Source organism: Indicator indicator, chromosome 12, assembly GCF_027791375.1.
Source record: "Indicator indicator isolate 239-I01 chromosome 12, UM_Iind_1.1, whole genome shotgun sequence".
NCBI classification, from domain to species: domain Eukaryota; kingdom Metazoa; phylum Chordata; class Aves; order Piciformes; family Indicatoridae; genus Indicator; species Indicator indicator.
In genome coordinates this window covers 18,025,407-18,046,021 of record NC_072021.1, presented here as the reverse complement: position 1 = coordinate 18,046,021, position 20,615 = coordinate 18,025,407, and the positions used below count along the sequence as shown (strand labels likewise).

At 35.2% G+C, this 20,615-nt stretch overlaps 1 protein-coding gene across 3 annotated transcripts in view; it reads left to right on the top strand.

Moving 5' to 3' along the window:
• ZFAT (zinc finger and AT-hook domain containing) overlaps window positions 1-20,615 on the top strand; it is a 60,374-nt gene that overhangs the window by 13,019 nt on the left and 26,740 nt on the right. For 2 of the 3 annotated variants that reach the window (XM_054385355.1, XM_054385357.1), the window contains 7 exons: window positions 2,354-2,614; window positions 4,286-4,459; window positions 8,974-9,124; window positions 9,367-10,823; window positions 11,947-12,179; window positions 14,903-14,990; window positions 18,545-18,694. In XM_054385355.1, the coding sequence (XP_054241330.1) occupies window positions 2,354-2,614; window positions 4,286-4,459; window positions 8,974-9,124; window positions 9,367-10,823; window positions 11,947-12,179; window positions 14,903-14,990; window positions 18,545-18,694 (2,514 nt within the window). The remainder of the gene's footprint in view (window positions 1-2,353; window positions 2,615-4,285; window positions 4,460-8,973; window positions 9,125-9,366; window positions 10,824-11,946; window positions 12,180-14,902; window positions 14,991-18,544; window positions 18,695-20,615) is intronic. The other variant, XM_054385356.1, reaches the window with a different exon arrangement.

Here is a 20,615-nt window from a genome sequence, read left to right as displayed (position 1 = left end):
CTGTGGTCTCTTTGTGGGGGGTTTTGTTTGTCTGCTATATTTGGGGGAAATGTGGAACCTATTTTGAATAAAATTCTGCCATCACCTTCTGTTCTTGCCTCTTAAAATTCCTTGAGGTAATTTTTTTTTACGTATACTCTAAGTCAACAAGTTTAGTAAGGTCTTTTGACATTAGTAAATGAAAATTACTCAAGATATGTTTGGTTTTCTTAATATTCTATCCTTTCATGATTTTTCAGACTTGTGCATTGTCAGTCTCAATTTATCATTGATAATTGATAAAAAGCTTTAGAGAGCTTTTATTCTTTATTCTCAATATACACTGGGTTTGGTGAAAATCTCTGGAAAAGGAGCAGGAGAAATGTTTCTCAAAAGAAACACAATTTATGTATAGTACTATCAAGCACTTTTAGCCTGAATAATCTCGAGATACTTTCAAGCCTTTGGAACTGCAACAGTTGCTTAATTATCGGACATTTCTCTTCTTAACACAGAAGACGTATTTCACGCTTCTCCCACCTGTGTTGTCTAAACAACCCAATAACAATAATACAACCAATCCACATTAAAAAAAAACCCTGAACTAACGATAATAGTGTGAAATTCTGAGGAAAAGGAATTTGTTGGGTTTTTAAAAATTACTTCATTTTGCTGTAACTACTATAAGCTGAAATACGAAGAATGTTTTCAGTTTGCTTGGGTTTTTACTGAGCATTAAAAACACAGCTCTTGGCCAAGTTTTAGTGTGTGCCATTTGTTTGTCCATCTTTGATATTGCAAAGAAGGTGGCTGACAAGCACTTCATACCTGTTCTATTTCACTTAGCACATTTTAGTGCACATTATGCTCTGGGGTTTTTTTTCAATTATGACTGTATCAAGCTCTTTTACCATTTAATTCTCAGAGCTGGAATTCACAGAACATAACTGAAGGTTCTTAAACTGAGATCTTAGTCACCCTGGGATCTAGAGATGATTCAGGCATTTTATCATCTGAACTGCACGCTGAAGAGTAGTTTCTCTGTTCCTTCAATATAGAAGACAAATATTAACTAACTCAAGAGCTCAAGTGTCTAACATTAGATAAAATGAATCCTAAAAGAAGCCTGATGCTGCCCTGTTGTCTGTACACCATCAGCCAAGCTCTTTTCAATGTGTACTTATTTTTCTTTTATGCAGAGTAGTAGGACACTTAACTAGATATCTTCTCAAAAACTCAAAAAAATAATTTAAATCTATGCTTTTGCTATTTGTGAGCTGACAGTTTCTTGCAGAAAAGCAAGTTCAAAGTAAATAACTAAAATCTATACAATAGCAATCAGATAATTTCTCAGGAAGCACAAAGGAGTAAGAAAACAAACAAGCAGCTTCTGAGATTAACAAGAACAACAGACTAATAGTGATTCTTTTCATCGTATTAGATGGAAGTAATTTAGAGCTAGGATGAAATCTCCATAATAACTTGATCACTGTCCAGAATTTTTCCTCTCTTCTCACTGAGTATCTGCCTTTGTTGATGAGGTTTTCTTGAGAGCTAATTGGCTTGGTCATTGAGGTGAAGTTACATCTACCAAGTTCCCTTTGAAGTAACCTCCATAGTGATGAGGGAAATATTAAGCAGGAAATACAAGTATAAAGTTTTATATGTTGTCATCCATTTTTATGTTTGCTATATCTTGCTGATTTTATCAATTTTCCTTACAGAAATACGGAAATGTAAAAGTATGTTGTTTTTTTTTAAAGAATTGTGGATGACTGCTGATTTTAATTATTTGAAATACTTGTTAAGGAAACTTTTTTTTTTCATGGCTCCCATAATTTATTTATTGCCAACAAATTCATATACCAACTTCTGGCTAGAAAGTGCCAGCATTAAGGAACCACAGGAAATTATTTGATAGTTACATTTACTAAAAGTACAATGATCTTTTGGTTTTGAAAAGAGAAACTATTTTCTTCTCAATACATCTCAATCCTTAAACAATTTCTCTTAGAGTGATTTAAAAAGGGTTTTTTTGGAGTGTCAGAACACAGCAGTGCAACTTTGTAGAATGTGCATGCTGATGCAGTTCTACAGCAATCAAAAAGACGGCTTGCAGTGTAATTCCTCTAAAACTGGCACTTTGACATCTGCTGATCTCAGTAACACAAATGTGACTGCTTCGCAGCTATCAAGAATGCCAACAAATAACACTGCTTAAAACTAAGTTTGTATGAAGCTAACTTTTTTTTTAAGCTCTAGAGATCAAGACTTTCAAACTTCATTTAATATTGCTATTTTTCAAAGATTAGAATGATATTAGCTAATCAGCTGGTGAATTTAATTATAGCATTTTCTTATCTTTGTTTTCTAGAGCTTCTTGTAGTGAAGAGGAAAAGGGGCAGACCTAAAGGGTCTACTAAGAAGTTTTGTGTGGATGAAGATGTGGCAGAAAACAACCCTGTTCCGAGTCAAGAAAGTCCACCTAGGACTGAAGAAGGACCAGAACTGTCTGAAGTCTCACCAGGCAACTTGGAATGTAGGAAATGCAATCGGAAGTTCTCCAACACACGTCAGCTGAGGAAACATATCTGCATTATTGTTTTAAATGAAGGAGAGGAAGAAGGAGATGGAGGTAAGAAAATATCCAGCAAAAATACCTGAAGCATGTTGTGAAACAGTGTTTTCATCCTGTGACATGATTGATGACAACTCACAATAACCTCAGTGTAAATTTTAAGTGGAATGGCATTGTCTGTTTCTTTAACACAGAAAGAATGTTGAAGCAAAGCTGAGTATAAAGTCAGACAAGATATTTTAATTATTTTTTAAAAAGTCAAAAATGCTTCTTTTTCATAAGCAACTCTTTTGGGTCTTTACACGAGTTTTGTATTTGCATTAAAATTAGGTTTCTGCCTTCTGCCTATAATTGATTAGCATGATATCCTGTTGTTTCTACTTGTAAACAAAATTTGCCATTGATTTTTCTCCAGTTTTCTATTACCCTTTTGTGTGCAATCTGTCATTATGATACACAACTAGTATGGTTATTTTACTCTCAGTGAGATGTAGAGCTTAACTTCTACGGGAAAGACTAATTAAAATGAGCTTAGAATATGTTAGCAGAGCACAGAATCTCTTGCTTTAATAAAGTACCTAGTTATTTTTTTAGCGTCATCAGTTGTAGTATTTTTCAACTATACATAGTGACCTTTCCTCCAGCTGTCTCACATCTGGCATCACAAGTGATTTTGTCTTTTGATGTGTGTATGTGCTAGGTACTATGTCATTATTTGCATTATTGCAGTAATGTTGCCTTTTCTAATGTATTTGTAAAAATAATCTCTGATCAGTATAAACTCCAAGTAACTCTTCTTGACCTGTTAGTTCATTAGAGCTTCTAAATCTTACCTTCATCTGTTTTGCTACAAAACACACTGGCAGATTTTTCAAAGTAAATTGCTTATCCTTATCCTTCTTTAAAAAAAAAAAACCACACCTCAATTTTGGGCAGATGAAATTTTTTTTTATTTATTCTCTGTCAAAAGCAAGCCAGTCAAACAAAGTAATTCTTGAGCAGCAAACAGCAAAGGCTTCCAGTTTTTGGTGCCTAGTGCAGCAAGTATGTCTCCAGCCTGAAACTTCATATCTCAGTTGCAAACTGTGAAGGTACTGGGGGCTGGGAATTTCAGTCTTCAACCATCTGTTGTCCCACCACAGGAAAACTTATCACTTCTGGCTTTACCATATTAATGGCTATGAATACATAGATGAAAGTAGCAAGTGTATTAATATTATCCTTTAAGAAAATGTGATTACACGGAGTATCTCAAAGCATTCTGCACAGTGCACAAGAATAATATGTTCTAGGGATAAAGTTGTTTGTTGTACTTGTTTTACTGAGACTTTAAAATCTGAGTTCTTAAGAATGGAATTGTTATCAGACTCAATTTTCAATATGAAGAAAGTTTTGCGAATGATGGGTGAACCTTCTAAATCTGAAGAAAAAAGTTAAGAAAGGTTTCTTAAGAAAGTACTTCACATAGCCATAATTTTCATATTCAGTGCCTAACATCCACGTACATGGTTGAAATAGCAACATTATTTCTGTGGTAATAGTTGCTCAGTTGTTGGGTTCAATAACAAACACATTGTGGTTCTTTTTTATTTTTCAGTAGTATTCCAATATTCAAAACTTAATAGAGTTACATGTTAACATGAAATAGTTTTCCCCTAATTGTTGGTGACTGTTTTAACATAATTGCTTTTGTACATGGTTACATTCTTTTTGATGTTTGCTCTTTAGGTAATGATTCTGACGTTGACCTTGACAGGAAGGAAGATGAGCGAGAAAAAACTCCGAAGAGGCCCCGAGTTCAGAAAATAGAGAAGACTCCATCAACTAAGGAGAGTGAACAGATTGCGGGAGCTAAAAATCCGATTATAAGTGTGGTTTTGACAGCTCATGAAGCTATTCCAGGTAATCAAAATCACTAACTTTATAACCAAATTCAGCTTTATCCATGCAGTTTGGTCTAAGACTGAACTGCTTAGGGTATTTATTATTTGAAAAATATTTAATGTTATTTGATTATCTTGATATGAAATCTCTGCATCTAGCAGCTACATAACTTTAGAACTATCATAACATTTTTTCATAGGTATGGCAGATGCTGGGTCTAAACATAGTTGTATGCATTCACATCAGTTATGTTTAGTCTGTGAATAAAAAAGAAAGTGAAAAAAAACATATAACAAAGAACAGAAGAGTATTTTTCCCCTGAAATATATTTATTATAACTCTTGATTTGTGTGTCTATTTATGATAAATATAAATTCATGTATAAACCCACAGACAGCTTATATGTATATATACATGCATACACACACATCTATACTAAGCAAGTGTATAAATATAAAACTTAATAGTTATGCATACAAATAGTTTGACAGAAAATATGTATATATAATTGAAAGACAAGTAAAATTCCTATATAATGATTAAATGAGTCTTCATCTGTAAATTTCTATAGTGCCTTTTCAGCAAAGGATTTTGGAAATATTTCAATTTATTTTAAAACTAGGCTTGCATTTTCCTGTTTATATGAACCATTCACTCACCTGACTGACAGAATCCCTTTTTCATAGATTTGTGCATATTTTTAGCTCTGTAGCTTTATTGTTCTCCTTTTCGTTATTGTCAACAGCTCTGAATATTTGTTTTGCTTATAGCTCTCAGAACAAGAGGAATGCATTTATTTATTTTATTGTAGTGGGCTGGAAGCTAGCTGTATTTTCTGTGTTGTTCTTTAATACCTTTTGATCCTGAGATCTGTGATATGCTTAGACTTTTTTTGCTAAAATGCATTTCTAATTGTGATGGTAGAAGAAGCTGGATGAGCTCATCTCTGAATATCCTGAATATCTTCCTATAGGAAAAAAATACAATACTTATTATGTAAAGCCTTCCAGATTTTGACATTCAGGGAGCTGGGGATTGTATCTGGATCGTCTTATTTAATACATATCTACATGTTTGTCTAAATCCCTTCCTTAATACATTTATATTTTCAGTTTCTGTAACATTATACAGTAATTGTTCTGTGAGATAATTACACAGAGGGTGAAAGTGTACATTCTTTTGTTTTAAGCCTGCTGATTGCTTATTTCTTCAAACTCTTCTTTGTTCTTGATTTATAAAATAGAGAACGATTATTCACACTTTTTTCACAGTATTGCTAATTTTAGAGGTCTCTCCTATATTCCTCTTTTTTTGAAGCTGAAAGTCTCTGAGATATGTATCCCGTTTCAAATAAAATACTTCTGATTTTCTGTGTTACTGTTCTCTAGTTCTTCTAGACCCATACTTGAAGTTGGAAGGTCACAGGATTTACTTGGATTTTAATATGAATTTGTTTGATAATGTTTCCTGTTGTATTCTAATCTATTTCTAATAATTCCTTCCGTTGTGATTATCTTTTGGATTGTTGATAAGTACTGGAGAGCTTTATAGTGAAAGGCAAGCTACTTTCTAAGGGATGGACTTTGAGAGATTAGAGGCCATCACTGAGTTTGAGCCAGAGATAAGGCACACTGGGTAATGCTTCTCTGTAGAAGTTGCTGTCAGAATGTTGTGAGGAACTCAAACCTTATTACTCTTAAAGCTGATTCACTTAGAACAGATGGTATTGACTGAAAAGAGGAAAGCAAAAGGCATAAGTAAACTAGTAAACTAAAGTCCATTCTGCATTTAAAATAGAGATACAATAGTGTTGAAGGAAGGATTTTTGTGAAAGAAATTATCAGTACAGTTAACCTCTTCTTTTCCTCCTGGTATTTGTGTATTCTGTCTTCTTGAAATGATTGTCCAGGGAAAACAGTTAGGAAAACTTTTATCTTCATTATTGAACATAGAATATTTTTAATGGAAAATGAGACCTTGTAGGTATTTGTCTTGTTTTACATTTTTCCTTGGCCTGTGCCTGCTTTTAGAGACACAAGTACTGAGCGCATTCTTTTGGGGTGTGGGACAGGGTTCACTAACTGCTAAGTCGGGTGCAGCCAGGAAACCAAGTTTCTCACTTTAATCATTGCTTCATGATACAGCAGTGACTGCTGTGGTTACTGGTCAGTCAGTAGGTCATACTTAGTATCCCAAGTGGATGGTGACATCTAATGTTTCTTAATGCTTCTGTGTCTTCTAAGAGTAGGAAGTGAATACCCAACATGAGGGAATGTGATTGCTTACTCCTAGCAAGTACTCTGTCAGTGTGTTTGAAGAATTGCATCTCTGTCTTTAGGTATTTAGAGGTATTTGTCTTTCTGTTAACTGCATGTAGGGTATAGTGCTAGGATAACCTGGAACATTCTGTCCACTCTGAGTATGCAAAATACTGATGAGTACTTATCTAGTCCATCTAATTTAGGTGTTTAAGATTTAATAGTGATAACACAAAAGCCTACTAAACAGTTTAACAATCTTTTCAGGAAATGCTTAAAACATCCTGAAAGGCAGAAGGGCACAGAGGAGGTTCAGTGCAGAGCATTTAATGAGGATCTTTGTCTCACATTCAGGAAATGGGAGGCCCAAAAGAGGTAACCATGCATGTAGAGCAGTTCAAGATCTATTTTCTTTTAACTGGGTCCTTCAAAATACAGGGTATCTTGCTTCTATTTTCAAAATATTCAACTATGGGAACACTGGTCTGGTGTCTAATGTTTGTTTTATCATCTTGACGCTAAACCCACTGATTGAAGCACATCTCCTGTTCTGTAGTGACAAGTTCCTGTCTCCCTGGAATACTGCAGTGCAATTTTGGACATGCAGTCCTGCTAACAACCTGGCAGTTATGGGAGAGTAAGTGACAGGAAGAATAGAAGTTACAATACTCTGTTAACATTTAGGTTGAAAACCTGGAAAATCAATTCTGATCAGCTGAAAGTATTATTAAAAAACCAGTAATCAAAATGTGCCATTTTTAGATCCAGCTGGTTAAGTGAACAGAGTTATTACAATCTGTTTATTTACAGAGTTGGCTAAAAAAAAAAAAAAAAAAAAGAGAGGATTTAATAGCCTTACATACTTGTCAATGGCCTCTTCTCAAAATATCTCTATTTACTACTTTAAATCACTCTGAAGAAGTAAATGGATCTCCATGTTTCTCTCTTGTCTACAGCAGTGCTTTCCTCAGTTTACTGTTCTGAAGTCTTTCACACATGTCATTAGGTAACCATTGTTTATTACTGATTTATCCCATATACTCCACCTGCCTTTTTCCTGATGCTTTTGCTCATCTGCAGGCTAAAAGATTTTAGGAAAGCTAGTCAGTAATTTGTGAACCAGCTAGTTTTCTTTGGACTGTGTACTGTTTGTGGTTTAGTTTTTTTGCTCTTAGAATTGTTTCAGAGATTTTTTGTTAATACTGCATATATTTTGTAAATAATATCTTCAGGAACGTGCTCTTTGAGTAGAACAAGAATTAATTTCATCCTGTTATTAAAGGAATAGCTCATACATAATTCTTTGAACTTTCAGGCATTTCATTTTATGTATACTTATATATGAATAACTATGAGAGTCTATTAAAAATATTGACTGTCTTTTACTTTCCAGGCCTTTTATAGACTCTTGTGTCTCAGATTTTTTATATTCTTACTGTAAATTCCCATTGAACATGTGAGTAGGTGAGTTGCAAGTTAAAAAGGAGAGGATCAATTGATAATGGGATCTTGGTTTGATATACGTGAGGTTTGGGGTTTGGTTTTTTCCATGCAAATTAACATTTAAATGGATTTTCCTTACCTTCAATGATAACTATGGGTGCCCAGCATTAAACTTTCCCTTCCATTGTTTAGAAAATAACATCCAGCTAAATTATCTCAACTCAATCACATCTTATTTATGCTTATTTATGCTTCAACCACTTACAGAACTCTGAGGGATATGATCTGATCCTGTTGCATTCAGAAGTGCCCATTTACTCCTGCTTCTAATGGGGACTGAGAAGTGCACATGGAACACACTATTTTATTCTGAGAGGTGGCAGCATGCCCCAAAATGTAAGCAGTTAGAGATCTGTTTAAGGAAAAGAAATGACGACTTTTAAATGTAGACCAAACAGTGTCTCTTCCTCAGCCTTATGGCTGTGGAACTGATTAAGCAGTTTGGATGAAGTTTTCAAAGGATGTAGTATGAGGCAAAACCAGAAAAAGATGAAAAGGTTCAAGTATTTTTTTTATAGGATCTCATAATAGTACCATTAATAAACCTCAGAACCAGCAGTCCTGGCATGTTACTGATGAACATCTGTAGTATAAGTACTGATGTTTTCTGGAGGTATAACCATTATTTTATGCACATGAATTTAACAACAGAAACTAAAATATTTGAACTGATGATTACAGAGCTTAATGTTTTGTTTGTATATGTATATTATGGACAGTGAGTGTTTTAATATGAAATTTTTAATAGGCGTTTTTTGTTCTTACTTTTAGGAGCCACAAAAATTGTTCCCGTTGAGGCTGCTCCGCAGGAAAGTGAACCCACAACTCCCGAGGCAGCAGTTCAAGACCCATCGCAACGGAGAGGATATCAGGAATATGCCATTCAGCAAACCCCCTATGAACAGGCAATGAAATCAAGCAGGTAATTTTCAAGTACTTATATTTGTGCTCATAGAAAATATGAGTGAAATATTTTCTAAGCCTTTTAAACAGAAAAACAGCTGAAAATAATCAGTACACAAGCTGTAGAATTTAAAAAACCTTTAGAGAATACCTTATTTTATAATAAACATTTCTGTCCATTATGAGTATCTGGGAAAATGTTGCCACTTTATGTCAACAAGTTTCAGTGTTGTTAATATAACTGGTTTGGTTTCGTTTTAGGTTGGGTCCGACTCAACTGAAGATTTTTACATGTGAATACTGCAACAAGGTGTTCAAATTTAAACACTCCCTCCAAGCACATTTGAGGATTCATACCAATGAAAAACCTTACAAGTGTTCATACTGCAGTTATGCCAGTGCAATCAAAGCCAACCTTAATGTTCACATGCGGAAACATACAGGGGAGAAGTTTAGCTGCGATTATTGTACGTTCACTTGCCTCAGCAAAGGCCATCTCAAAGTCCATATTGAAAGAGTTCATAAGAAAATTAAACAGCATTGTCGCTTCTGTAAAAAGAAATACTCTGATGTTAAAAATTTGATCAAACACATCAAGGAAACACACGACCTTCAAGATAGAAAAGTGAAAGATGTTTTTGATGAACTTCGCTTGATGACGCGAGAGGGCAAAAGACAACTTCTTTATGACTGCCATATTTGTGAACGCAAATTCAAAAATGAACTTGATCGAGACCGTCACATGCTTGTACATGGTGATGAAAGGCCTTTTGCTTGTGAGCTCTGTGGTCATGGAGCCACTAAATACCAAGCCCTCGAGCTTCATGTTCGAAAGCACCCATTTGTATATGTGTGTTCTGTGTGCCTGAAGAAATTTGTCAGTTCTATAAGACTCCGTGCTCACATCAAAGACACGCATGCAGATTTACAGGAGACTTCTGTTTTTAACAGTTCCATCAATCAGAGTTTCTGCCTGCTTGAGCCAGGAGGTGATATCCAGCCAGAAGCCCTTGGTGAACAGCTAACACAAAGTGCAGCTGAGTTAACTGTCATGAGTACTGATGCTATTAACATAACACTATCATCTGATAGTAAAGGTGGATCAACAGCTGCAGATGTAAATGGCCAACATAACGGTGACTTGAAAATCGTTACTGTTTCTTCCTCAGAATCTGAAAATCCTCTGGTGGGGAATGTAACAGAGACACTGTGCCAGACAGCAGATGCAGCAGTCGCAAATGTTCAGTCCTGTGTGGCATCAAACTGCTTTCTGCTGAAGAACAGTACGTCTGGTCCTGATGAGTTAAAAGTTTCTCCTGCAAATGAAGAGGAAGATAGTCACAGCAGTTCCATAAATGGGCAGGGTGAAGAAATTCGGCTTTTGCTGTCTGAGGTCAAAAGTTTAGATCCGAGTCAGAACAATACAATGACTGAGAACCTTTCAGTCTCTGAGGAGAAAAATCAATCTGTTCCATCTAGTGAATCAGAAACAAGCAATCTGCCAATTCAAAATTCAGCAGAAACCACAAACCTTTTGCCAGCACCAGAAGTTAATGAAGCCACCAGTCCACAGGCAGCCTCTTCTAATACATCAGATAGTGGGACTGGAGCTGTTGCCTTTATGCAGATCTTGAATAGCTTACAGAAGAGGCAAATGAATACAGAATTGTGTGAAAAAATAAGGAAGGTTTATGGAGACTTAGAATGTGAATATTGTGGTAAGGAGCAGCAGAATTATGTTTGTTTGGGTTTTTATAAATGTTTTGTTGTGGGCCATCTTTTTCCTTTTCCTCTAGTTTACAGAATTTGACGTATTTGTGTATCTTTGTAACAATATTTATTTTGTACTTCTGTATACATTCTGGAATTCAGTGAGATTCACTTTTTGCCTTCTCCAAAAAGCACTAGTGGGATAGTAGCAAAGCAATGCTTTGCTAGACTCAGTTTTTTATTGCTGTGAAACTAGATAGAATTAGATGATTTCTGTCTGTGTGCCTCTCCCCACCTCATAACGTTCACTGAGGCCAAGCACAACAGATTTAGGCATGTGATCAGAATTTGTCAGTCCATACTTTAATGCTTAAGCTTTATTACTAGCTTAGTAAAAAATTCAGAGGCTTTTCCATATACTGTGAGAGGATTATAGTAATATACATCTTATACAAGAGATGTAGATATACACTTACATAGTTTTTATCCTTTTAATTTTTTTTTTTTCAGTACTAGATCAAGACTGTTCTGATTATAATTTTTATTTTTTAAACTTAGGAAAGTCGGAGTTATGCACCATTCCCATTTGAAAATTTTTGTTTACACAACTGGAAAGGAAACAAGTTGGAATTTAAGTTGTAGTCTTCATTCTTGAGAATAGAAAAGAAAGTATGAGGAAATCACGTGTTTGGAACACCAAAACATTGTACATTAAATGAATTGCTGTGCACTTTTTAACGTCATTGTGTAAGAAAGGCTTTTAGGAAGGAATAACATGAAGGGCAGTAACAAAAAAGATTTTTACAATTTCAGTGTACAGTTGCATTCAGATTTTTTGTATAGGAGGACAGATTTAAAGGGCATTCTCATTAGGAAAAAGACCATTGCTTTGTATTAAAGCTGCCTTTGTTAGGCAGTTTCAGGACATGTGACAGAATCTTTTTAGACAAAAGTGGGGTTTGTAAAGATATTTTAAGTAGTATTTTAAGAATCTTTAGGACAAGTTTTCATTGATGTCAAAAGGGACAGGGTTCAAACAGTGTGCTTTACCCTGAAAGAAAATCACGTATGCATCGTAATGTTTACTAAAAATTTAGAAATTTCTGTCTTCATGTTTAATTTTATTTTTAGGCAAGTTGTTTTGGTACCAAGTGCATTATGACATGCATGTCCGTACACATACTCGAGAACATTTATATTACTGCTCCCAGTGCAATTATTCTTCCATCACCAAAAACTGTCTGAAGCGTCATGTCATTCAGAAACACAGCAATATTTTGCTGAAATGTCCCACAGAACATTGTGACTACTCTACTCCAGATAAATACAAGCTCCAGGCGCATCTTAAAGTTCATACAGAGCTGGTAAGTAGCAAACCAAACAGTATATTTGTCTAAATTCTGTGTTATCATCATAGTTTTTCAAATCACCTGGCAATATTTGAAGACGTAGGTAAAAGTACTTACCCAAGTGCTCTCTAGATATTTCTATTCAGGGAAATACATGAGGTGCAGCAACTAGATATTTGGTTCATCTTGTAGTAGTTTCAAGTAGAGTATGTCTGTATCCATTTTTTCCCTTTGATTTTCCCATTATTCTCAGATTATTTGGGTTTAAAGTAAGTGAGGTCTGGTACTATTGTTACTTAACTCCATTCCATGGACTTTGTAAATAGATGACTGGTGTAAAATGCAAGTATGTTCCTCTCTTAGTTACTAGAGATGGAAGTCATTGAAAGGAATGTTTTTTTTCCTTATGGCTTGACCTAGTTGCAACCAATCTCATTGAAGATCTGTCATTTTATGTTGTGGGTACAAAGATGAAGATGTGACATTTTAAAGGCTCCTGCCATGTTCAGTAAGCCATCCAGCCCCGAATGCCATTGTGTGAACAAGAAGTCTACCTTACTTCTCCAATATGCATTGTTACACGTTTTCTTTGAGAAAAGAAATGCAAAGAGTGCATGCCTCACTAGAAGACCTCTGTGCAAGACACTGCTCTGTGATCTTTCTCTGATCCAAGACTCTTTTGAGCAAAACCAATTTCCTCATAAACGTTCCTTGCATTTGTTTTAAATATATATATATTGTTGTATTCAGAGTAAAAACTGTCTTAGAACTAAGGAGTGAAATTTGTATTCTTCATTGTTGATTAAAATAGTTTTTAGAAGTGGAATTATTTACATACTTTTCCTGGAAGATTAAGAAAAGTGATTATTCCCTTTGTATCAATGTTGCCTAGCTTTTTCTTGTTGTTGCATTATTGTTTTGCATGAGTGCCCCAGATAGGTTAGGCTATTGTCAGAAAAAGTCTGCATTACCATGTGTGGCTTTTGCCACCACATGGCAAGATCATTTCTGCTTCCAAGGTATAGGTGATCTAGGACATTGTAGATTTGTGTATGCCCAGAGAGGTTATAGTGTGCATGCACTGACAAGGTGTGTGAGCACAGGTGAATTCTTTCCCATTCCAGATCGACCCCCTAGAAAATGGTGCTTGGCAAGTGCCTGCTCTCTGGCATGATATATTTAGTCCACTTTTGATTGGAATCTTTCTTGAAGACCATCTGCAGTGCTTAGGTGGAACATTAGGGTTAGTCAACATTATGGATTTTGATGGCATTGTCTTGTAAAAAATCTTACGATCCTTGATAGAACTCACCACATATAACAAATTAATCTCAGTCACATGAGATAGCAACATCACAACTGCTTGAAGTACTGCGATAAACAATGTTACACTTTTACTAGTGAAATGTGATGCCTAAGAATTCATGTTAATTTTTCCCAGACATGAGCAATTTCTGTGTAGCAACTTAATAAAGTTCTTAACTTACAGTGCCTAGTGGTTTCAGGTCATCTGTAGTCAGCAGGTAGTCTCCTAGACAGTATTTCCAAAACTGGTAAGAGTCCAGGACCTTTGTTCTGTTGGCTCCACGTTTTTCATTCCTAACAAAGGAGTCTGTTTCTTTTTGATACAGTAATCTTCCACGTTCTTCAGGTTTTCTGTCCTGAAATAATTAGTGAAATATCTGTTCTGTCACATTTTACAGTGATTTCTTGGTGGTCTGGTAGGTACACATCTCCACCAGGTGATACGTTATCTGGTTGTCTGCCTTGTTGTCAGGACTAACTAGACTTCACTTCGTCTGTTCTTTTGATAACCCATTCAAATGTTAATCTGGTCAGTGCAGAGGTGACTAGATGGCCCAATCCTTTGGTTGAGTGTCCAGTGCGGTGTTAGCAGGTGCTTCTGGAAAGAACATCCTCTTCAATTTATATAATAACTGGCAAAGGTTATTTTAATTTGAGTAATTTACCAAGTAATGGAGCAAAGTTCTACATTTTTATGTGGAGCTAGGTCTATTTGCTAAAAACATTAAAAATACAATTACACTAAAATTACATATAGGAAGAAATTGCATCAAAACTCTCCAGTTCAAGTTCCTTGATAGTGTTAAGTCTATTATAACATTAATGACACTGGTAAAAGCCAGAGTAAGCTGTAGACTTTTAAATTCAAATAGTGGAATAATACTATGTTGGTAATACATAAAGTGCTACATATTTATGAAGTAGATAGAAATGTTGACACTGAATAAGTAATGGCATCTGTTCCTGTTACCTCTTCTGCTCAATTTCAGGCCATGAAGTAGTGCTATAAATACACATAGTGGTGGATGTCTTTAGAATAATGAGATCTGATTCTTTGGTTTCAGAAGGGTGAACTTGTGAAAAAAATGGAAAAAACTTGAATATTATTGCTTATATGAAATACATTTTCTTCTGTTATGTGATTTGATCTTTTGACTCAATTCTGTAAAGAGTCAGAAGATAATGCTTACATTTATTGTGCGTATTCTCATGCTGTAACTTGGAGCCCTTCATTTATAAGGATTAATGATGTGCTTAGAATACTTTAATATTTCTCCTTCACTTATTTCACTGTAAATATCTTCATTTTTTTTTTCCTTAAAAACTCAGCCTTCAATTATAACTTTGTTGAGGACCATGTATTACTGCATAATGACTATAGTGATTATACCAGTGGACTGATAATTCAGTCTTTTTTTTCTTGCTTGCTTAAGGATAAAAAGACTTATTCCTGTCCTGTGTGCGAGAAGTCATTTTCTGAAGATCGACTTATAAAATCTCACATCAAGACAAATCACCCTGGTAAGAAAAAAAGCAAGAAAAATTTCTCAGTCTATTGCAATGAATGAAATAAAGGTTTAGAATGAACAGTGCACCGTGAGTTCATTCTAAAGAAAGAGTCTGTGTATAATTTAAGTGGTTTAGAGTAAGAATTGTATTGAGTTTGCAGATGTTAGATTTTAGACTCAAAAAAGTTATTGTTCCAACTTGTGTGTTGTGGAGTATATTAGGTAGCTGTGCTAAGAAATCTATCTTCATTTGGTAAAGGATTAATTTCCGGAAGAGGGCCTAGGTGAATTCAAATTAAGTATTGTGAAGCTTGCAATCAGGCATATATACATCCTGTAAGAACCCATGAGATATAAAATTCCCATTGGCTGTACATAAACTGACAGAAATGTGTTAATTGCACCTTATTTTGTCTGTAGGTAATTAGTATGAATGCAGAGGCCCCAGAGCTGACTGTACATATCCTCAGTTAGTGTGTGGGCCAACTGAGGTCTGCATCAGGACTCTTACTAGAACCAGCTGTGATGTAGTGTGGCCAATATTAAGCTGGACCTAGCAAGCCTGGCTGGATCTAATCTAACCAGTGCAGTCCATTCAAACTCTGTTCATACCTTCCATTCTAGTGGCCTGATTCATCAGTGCATGCACAGCATAAAATGAATGTGGTAAGTCAGTGTGAATAGTCCTTTCTCAGATCTTGGGAATTCAGTGCCAAAGTTCTCAAGTGACTGGTGCAGGGACTAATTTAAATCTGATACACATTGATGTATCCATACTTTCCTCCACAGTATCTGTGTTATATTGGATAGAAAGGCTGACTGCTAGAGAGGACAGAGGAGAGTAGACTGCATTGGCTAACATACATCAGCTCATCTATAGCGTTACTTACTATCTGATATAATTTGATATTAAAAAATAAAATACGGCCTATGCTCAAACTGAGTTTGGTGAAGAAATAGAATGTAACAGCTAAAGCAGCAGCTTATTTTCCTGTTGCCACTAGATAGTGCTAGACCTGTGTTTTAAACTATTTCCTTTGCTTTAGTTTTAGACTTAGCTCCCACTTTAGCCTTTTAGTTACCAAACATCTTTATTTGCAGACCACTCCACAACAGTGTGGTTGAAGGGCTTGTTACACATCAGGGGACATGTCTGATGCAGCAAATTGAGATGAGGAAAGGCTTCTGTGCTATACTGTAGTCAGGAGGTATGTCACCCAGAAGGCATAGGAGTTGAATCTTAAGAATTATTGCATAAAGCCTTTGGGCTGTCTCAGCCAGGCAGTATAGGAGGCCTCCTTAAATTGTGATCTGTGAACTAATAGTGGGTAACATACTGTGCTCTTACAGGCTGCTGTTGGTTTACTGGTCCATTGACTGCTAAATTATTAGGGTATGCTGTGTCTGGGGTTCCAGAAATACCAATTAACTCTGGAGCCCCAGAGTTATAAATTCATGCATTTAAATATTTTACAACAATTCATTTGGTATCTGAATCCCTCTAAATGTATAGTGTAATTTTTTTTTTTTATCCAGGAAAATGGATTCTGTTAAATTCTGGGTTGTAATAGAGGTAAGGTTAGAAGGAAAATCTGCACAGCCTATTATTTTTGTGTCTTCATTTTTAATTCATATATCAGAGGGGAATAGAACTTAGAAGCAAAATACCAGATATATTAAATACCTCTCCATGGTACTAAAGAAATACTACATCTAAGTTATGCCTATGCTGTAGTTATTCAACAACACTGTTTTAATATATGGAGAATTAATGCACAAATCTTTTTCCTGTGTATGTTGTCCTTGTAATTAGGAGGAAATCCTTTATTTGTACAACATACTTAATTACAGGCCAAATAAATGTGACAAATCAGATGATTTAAACTATCAAGTGCTGCAGTGGAATGAGTGCAATTGTTTTTTAAAATTTAAATGGAAAAGAATAAGGATGAAAGGAAAACTGGATACTGTTAAAAGGAATTGAATTTTAAAACGACACATCAAAAATTAATTTAAACTGAATCCCTTTCATATTTATCATTAAATTACTATTTCTGGAGCTCCTCTTTCCTTCCTTTCTTAATATCATTCAGCATGACCCTTTCTTGTATCTTTCATTACATCAAGTAGAAAGTATAAAATAAAACAGTATTCCTTTCTCATCTAGGTTTGCAGAGAATAGGAGTTGAATTCCAGTCCCATTAAAGGACAAAAATCCCTGTAGGTAGAGCAGTATTTCAAACCAAACAGATAAGATCTTGAATTTGTTGCCAAATGATTGGGTTACTCAGCACTGAGGACTCTTGGATTCTGGTCTCACCTTTTCATCCCATGTCTGATTTACTACAATATTTATTAATAGTCCTGAGACATGAGGGGCACCAGCTTTCATAGATCCCTGCAGAGCAGAAATACTAGCCTGAAGTCATGAATGAAGGATCTAAGCCAGAGAAGGCAGATGAGGCTTTAGACTTGTGTCTGTATTTTTCTTTTATTGAGTACATTAGAACATAGCTCTGCTCAGCCGATGGCCTTTTATACATCCCCTTTGAGGTTGTTTTCCTTGTGTATACGAGTTCAGGCAGGATTTTTGATTCCACTCTGAGACCAGTTGTGAGGGCACTAGGTATGACAGTTCATATTTGCTAAAAATCTGTGGTGGTTTGAGGCTATGCCTTTAAAATTTGTTACAGATTTCGAACAGAAAAATGGAAAAATGTAAATTCCAACCCACCACAAAATCTAAGTTTAAACTGTAACTTTCGAATGTTACAAGATTTAGGACATAACAAGTCATCAACTTTCATGTCTAAATATTTAGACTGCATGAGTACTGTACTTTCACAGTCATGACATTTAGCATTTTATTAATCTGAAATATATTAAGTAATAGATTTATTTTTTAAAATCATTAAACAGTGTTTTCTTTAGGCTTCTTTGGGACTTTTGAACTTCATTGTTTTGACCTTTCTCACTGTATCAACCAAAACATTAGATCATAGGAAAGAAAAACTTAAGAGAGTTCAGTCTGCTTAGCCTGAGAAGCGAAGAGTGGGAGAGAAATCTTAATTGTTTTCTTCAGTTTTTGGAACTGTACAGTGAAGGTGCATGAGTTGGAACAAGTTGATTCTGAATAGAAGTTAGGAAAATAATTTTGATTGTAAAAGGTGGTTATCTATCCATGGATATATTCAGAACAGTACTGGATATGACCCTGAGAAACTACTGAAAATATTGGGAGTGAAAAAAAAGTGCCAAATTACCTTATTGGATAGTTCTCAGTTGGAAAATTATTTGGGTGTGCTGCTGACTTAGGAGACGTTTTTTATTTAAAGTTTGTGTTTTTTTAACCAGGCAGTGGTCATACTGAGTACAGATCAGGAGAGAAAGGTCAGAACATTCTGGAAGCCCTAAATGAAAAAAGGTCCTTACATTCTTTGCTCAGGTCTTAACTGAATGGCAGTAGGGGAAGCAGAGAGTAAATCAGCATCTAGCTCTTCAATATTACCTACAGAATAAATCCCCTCATGTCCTTCTGGTTTTTATTACTTTTTACATTTCTCTCAGAGGTTTCAATGACTACTATTTCTGAGATTCTTGGCAGAAGAGTTCAGCTGAAAGGCCTTATTGGAAAACGAGCTGTGAAATGTCCCTACTGTGATTTTTATTTTATGAAGAATGGATCAGACCTTCAACGTCATATTTGGGCTCATGAAGGTAAAATTCTGATTTCAAGCTTTTGGGCATGTAATCGTTCTCCTATCCTACACAAGCTTTGCTGACATAAAAAGCAATTCAAGTATGTTGCTATACCTGGATCAAACACTATTAAGCTACAGCAGAGGTTAAATAATTAGTTTAATAGATTGTGGATTACATGTGGAACTGTATGTCATAACATGAATAGACAGCTTAAATATTTTATAAAATTAATAAGTTTCTGATTCAATTTTTTTCCAACACTTAATCTATAAAGTATTCTACAATAAATGTGAATAAGAAGAAAAGAATTAAATACATGCTCAGTCTCTGAAAAGAAATAATTATTTGTGTCTTCTCATGAATAACTGCTACTGCTTTCACATTTGTCCAAAAATGCTTGGTCTGGAGGTGTATTACTAAAACAATTGAAATCCATTTACTTTGATGTATGTATATAAATTCTGTGTGTATTTCAATTAAATCATGCTGAGCATGGCAGCTAGCTGACACAGGTATAAGCAGTGATGAAAAACCCATAAGGTAATGCTGATCATATCTATGCATTGTGAGGGAGAAATTTCAGTACCTCGAACTTAAAGTCTGTGCCAAATAAAATCTCATGTCTACCCAGTTTGCCTGTTTTTGTAACAAGTGGAAGACCAATCACCTATTCTTCAGTCAGTTAATAACCTATGCAATTGATTGCCTATTGGAAGACATTTTTGACAATGAAGGTGGTGAAACACTAACAATAGGTTGTCCAGAGAGGTGGTAGATGCCTCATCCCTGGAGACATTAAAGGTCAGGTTGGGCAGGGCTCTGGGCATCCTGGTCTAGTTGAAGATGTCCATGCTCACTTCAGCGGGGTTGGACTACATGACTTTTAGAGATCCTTTCCAACCCAAACCGTTCTAAGATTCTATGCTGTTTGAGCATTATTTTGGATTTTTTAGCCATGTCTCTGCATAAATGGAGTAATGGGATTTGGCACTCAGGAACTGGTATTTTGGTTCCAAAGTGTTTGTTCCCACACAGATAATTTGGACATTTAATCCTGGTATTGAATATTTGTTTGAATGCTTTAACTATGAACTTACCTACTTGTGTACTATATTAGTGGTCCTCTCCAGTAGCTTTTACACCATTAAGGAGTTTAGGTAACGCAAAATTGTAGGCATAAAGCAATTACTTATGTATTCCATAGATACAGTTTGTTTATTCTGCTAAGAAAGCTTGGAACCCACCTCATGTGACCACCATGAGAAAGAGGTGAATAGAAATGTATTCCCAAAAAAAAGTGTTCAATCAAGTGTGATTAAAGTAGGCTATAGTTCCTCATGCTTGTAAATCTAGTTTTAACGTCATGAATATCAATATAAAACTGCCAGAGCCTCATGAAACAGGTAAAATTTATTGAACATTTCTTTGAGGGATTTAATTTGTTCTCATAGACCTTCTGCTAGATGTTATACTGTGCATTTCTCTACATGTTTGAGAGAAGTGAAGTTGTAAGTGCTTGCATCTTACCAAGGTGGAAAAATAAATAAAAGTACTACTGTGTAAACCATTAGCAAAACTGATACTAATTAAAACACAGCTCTTTGCACATTTAAATCCTGCTTACATATTAAGTACCTAATGCACCAGACCTCCTTAAAAGAGATTTTTTTTTCATTCTTTATTATAGTAAATAGACAATCCATAGTTATCTGAAGACTTCTAGAGTGAGATTTGGTACGTAGACCAGCTAGGCAGCCACTTAGGCAGTCTGGATTCTACTTTTAAATGAAGGATGGACACATCAAGACCAACTTATTAGTATTTTATTGATTCAACTCAATACCTGACTTCAACAGGGAGATAGATATAGATAGATAGATAGATAGATAGATAGATAGATAGATAGATAGATAGATAGATATAGAGATAGATAGAT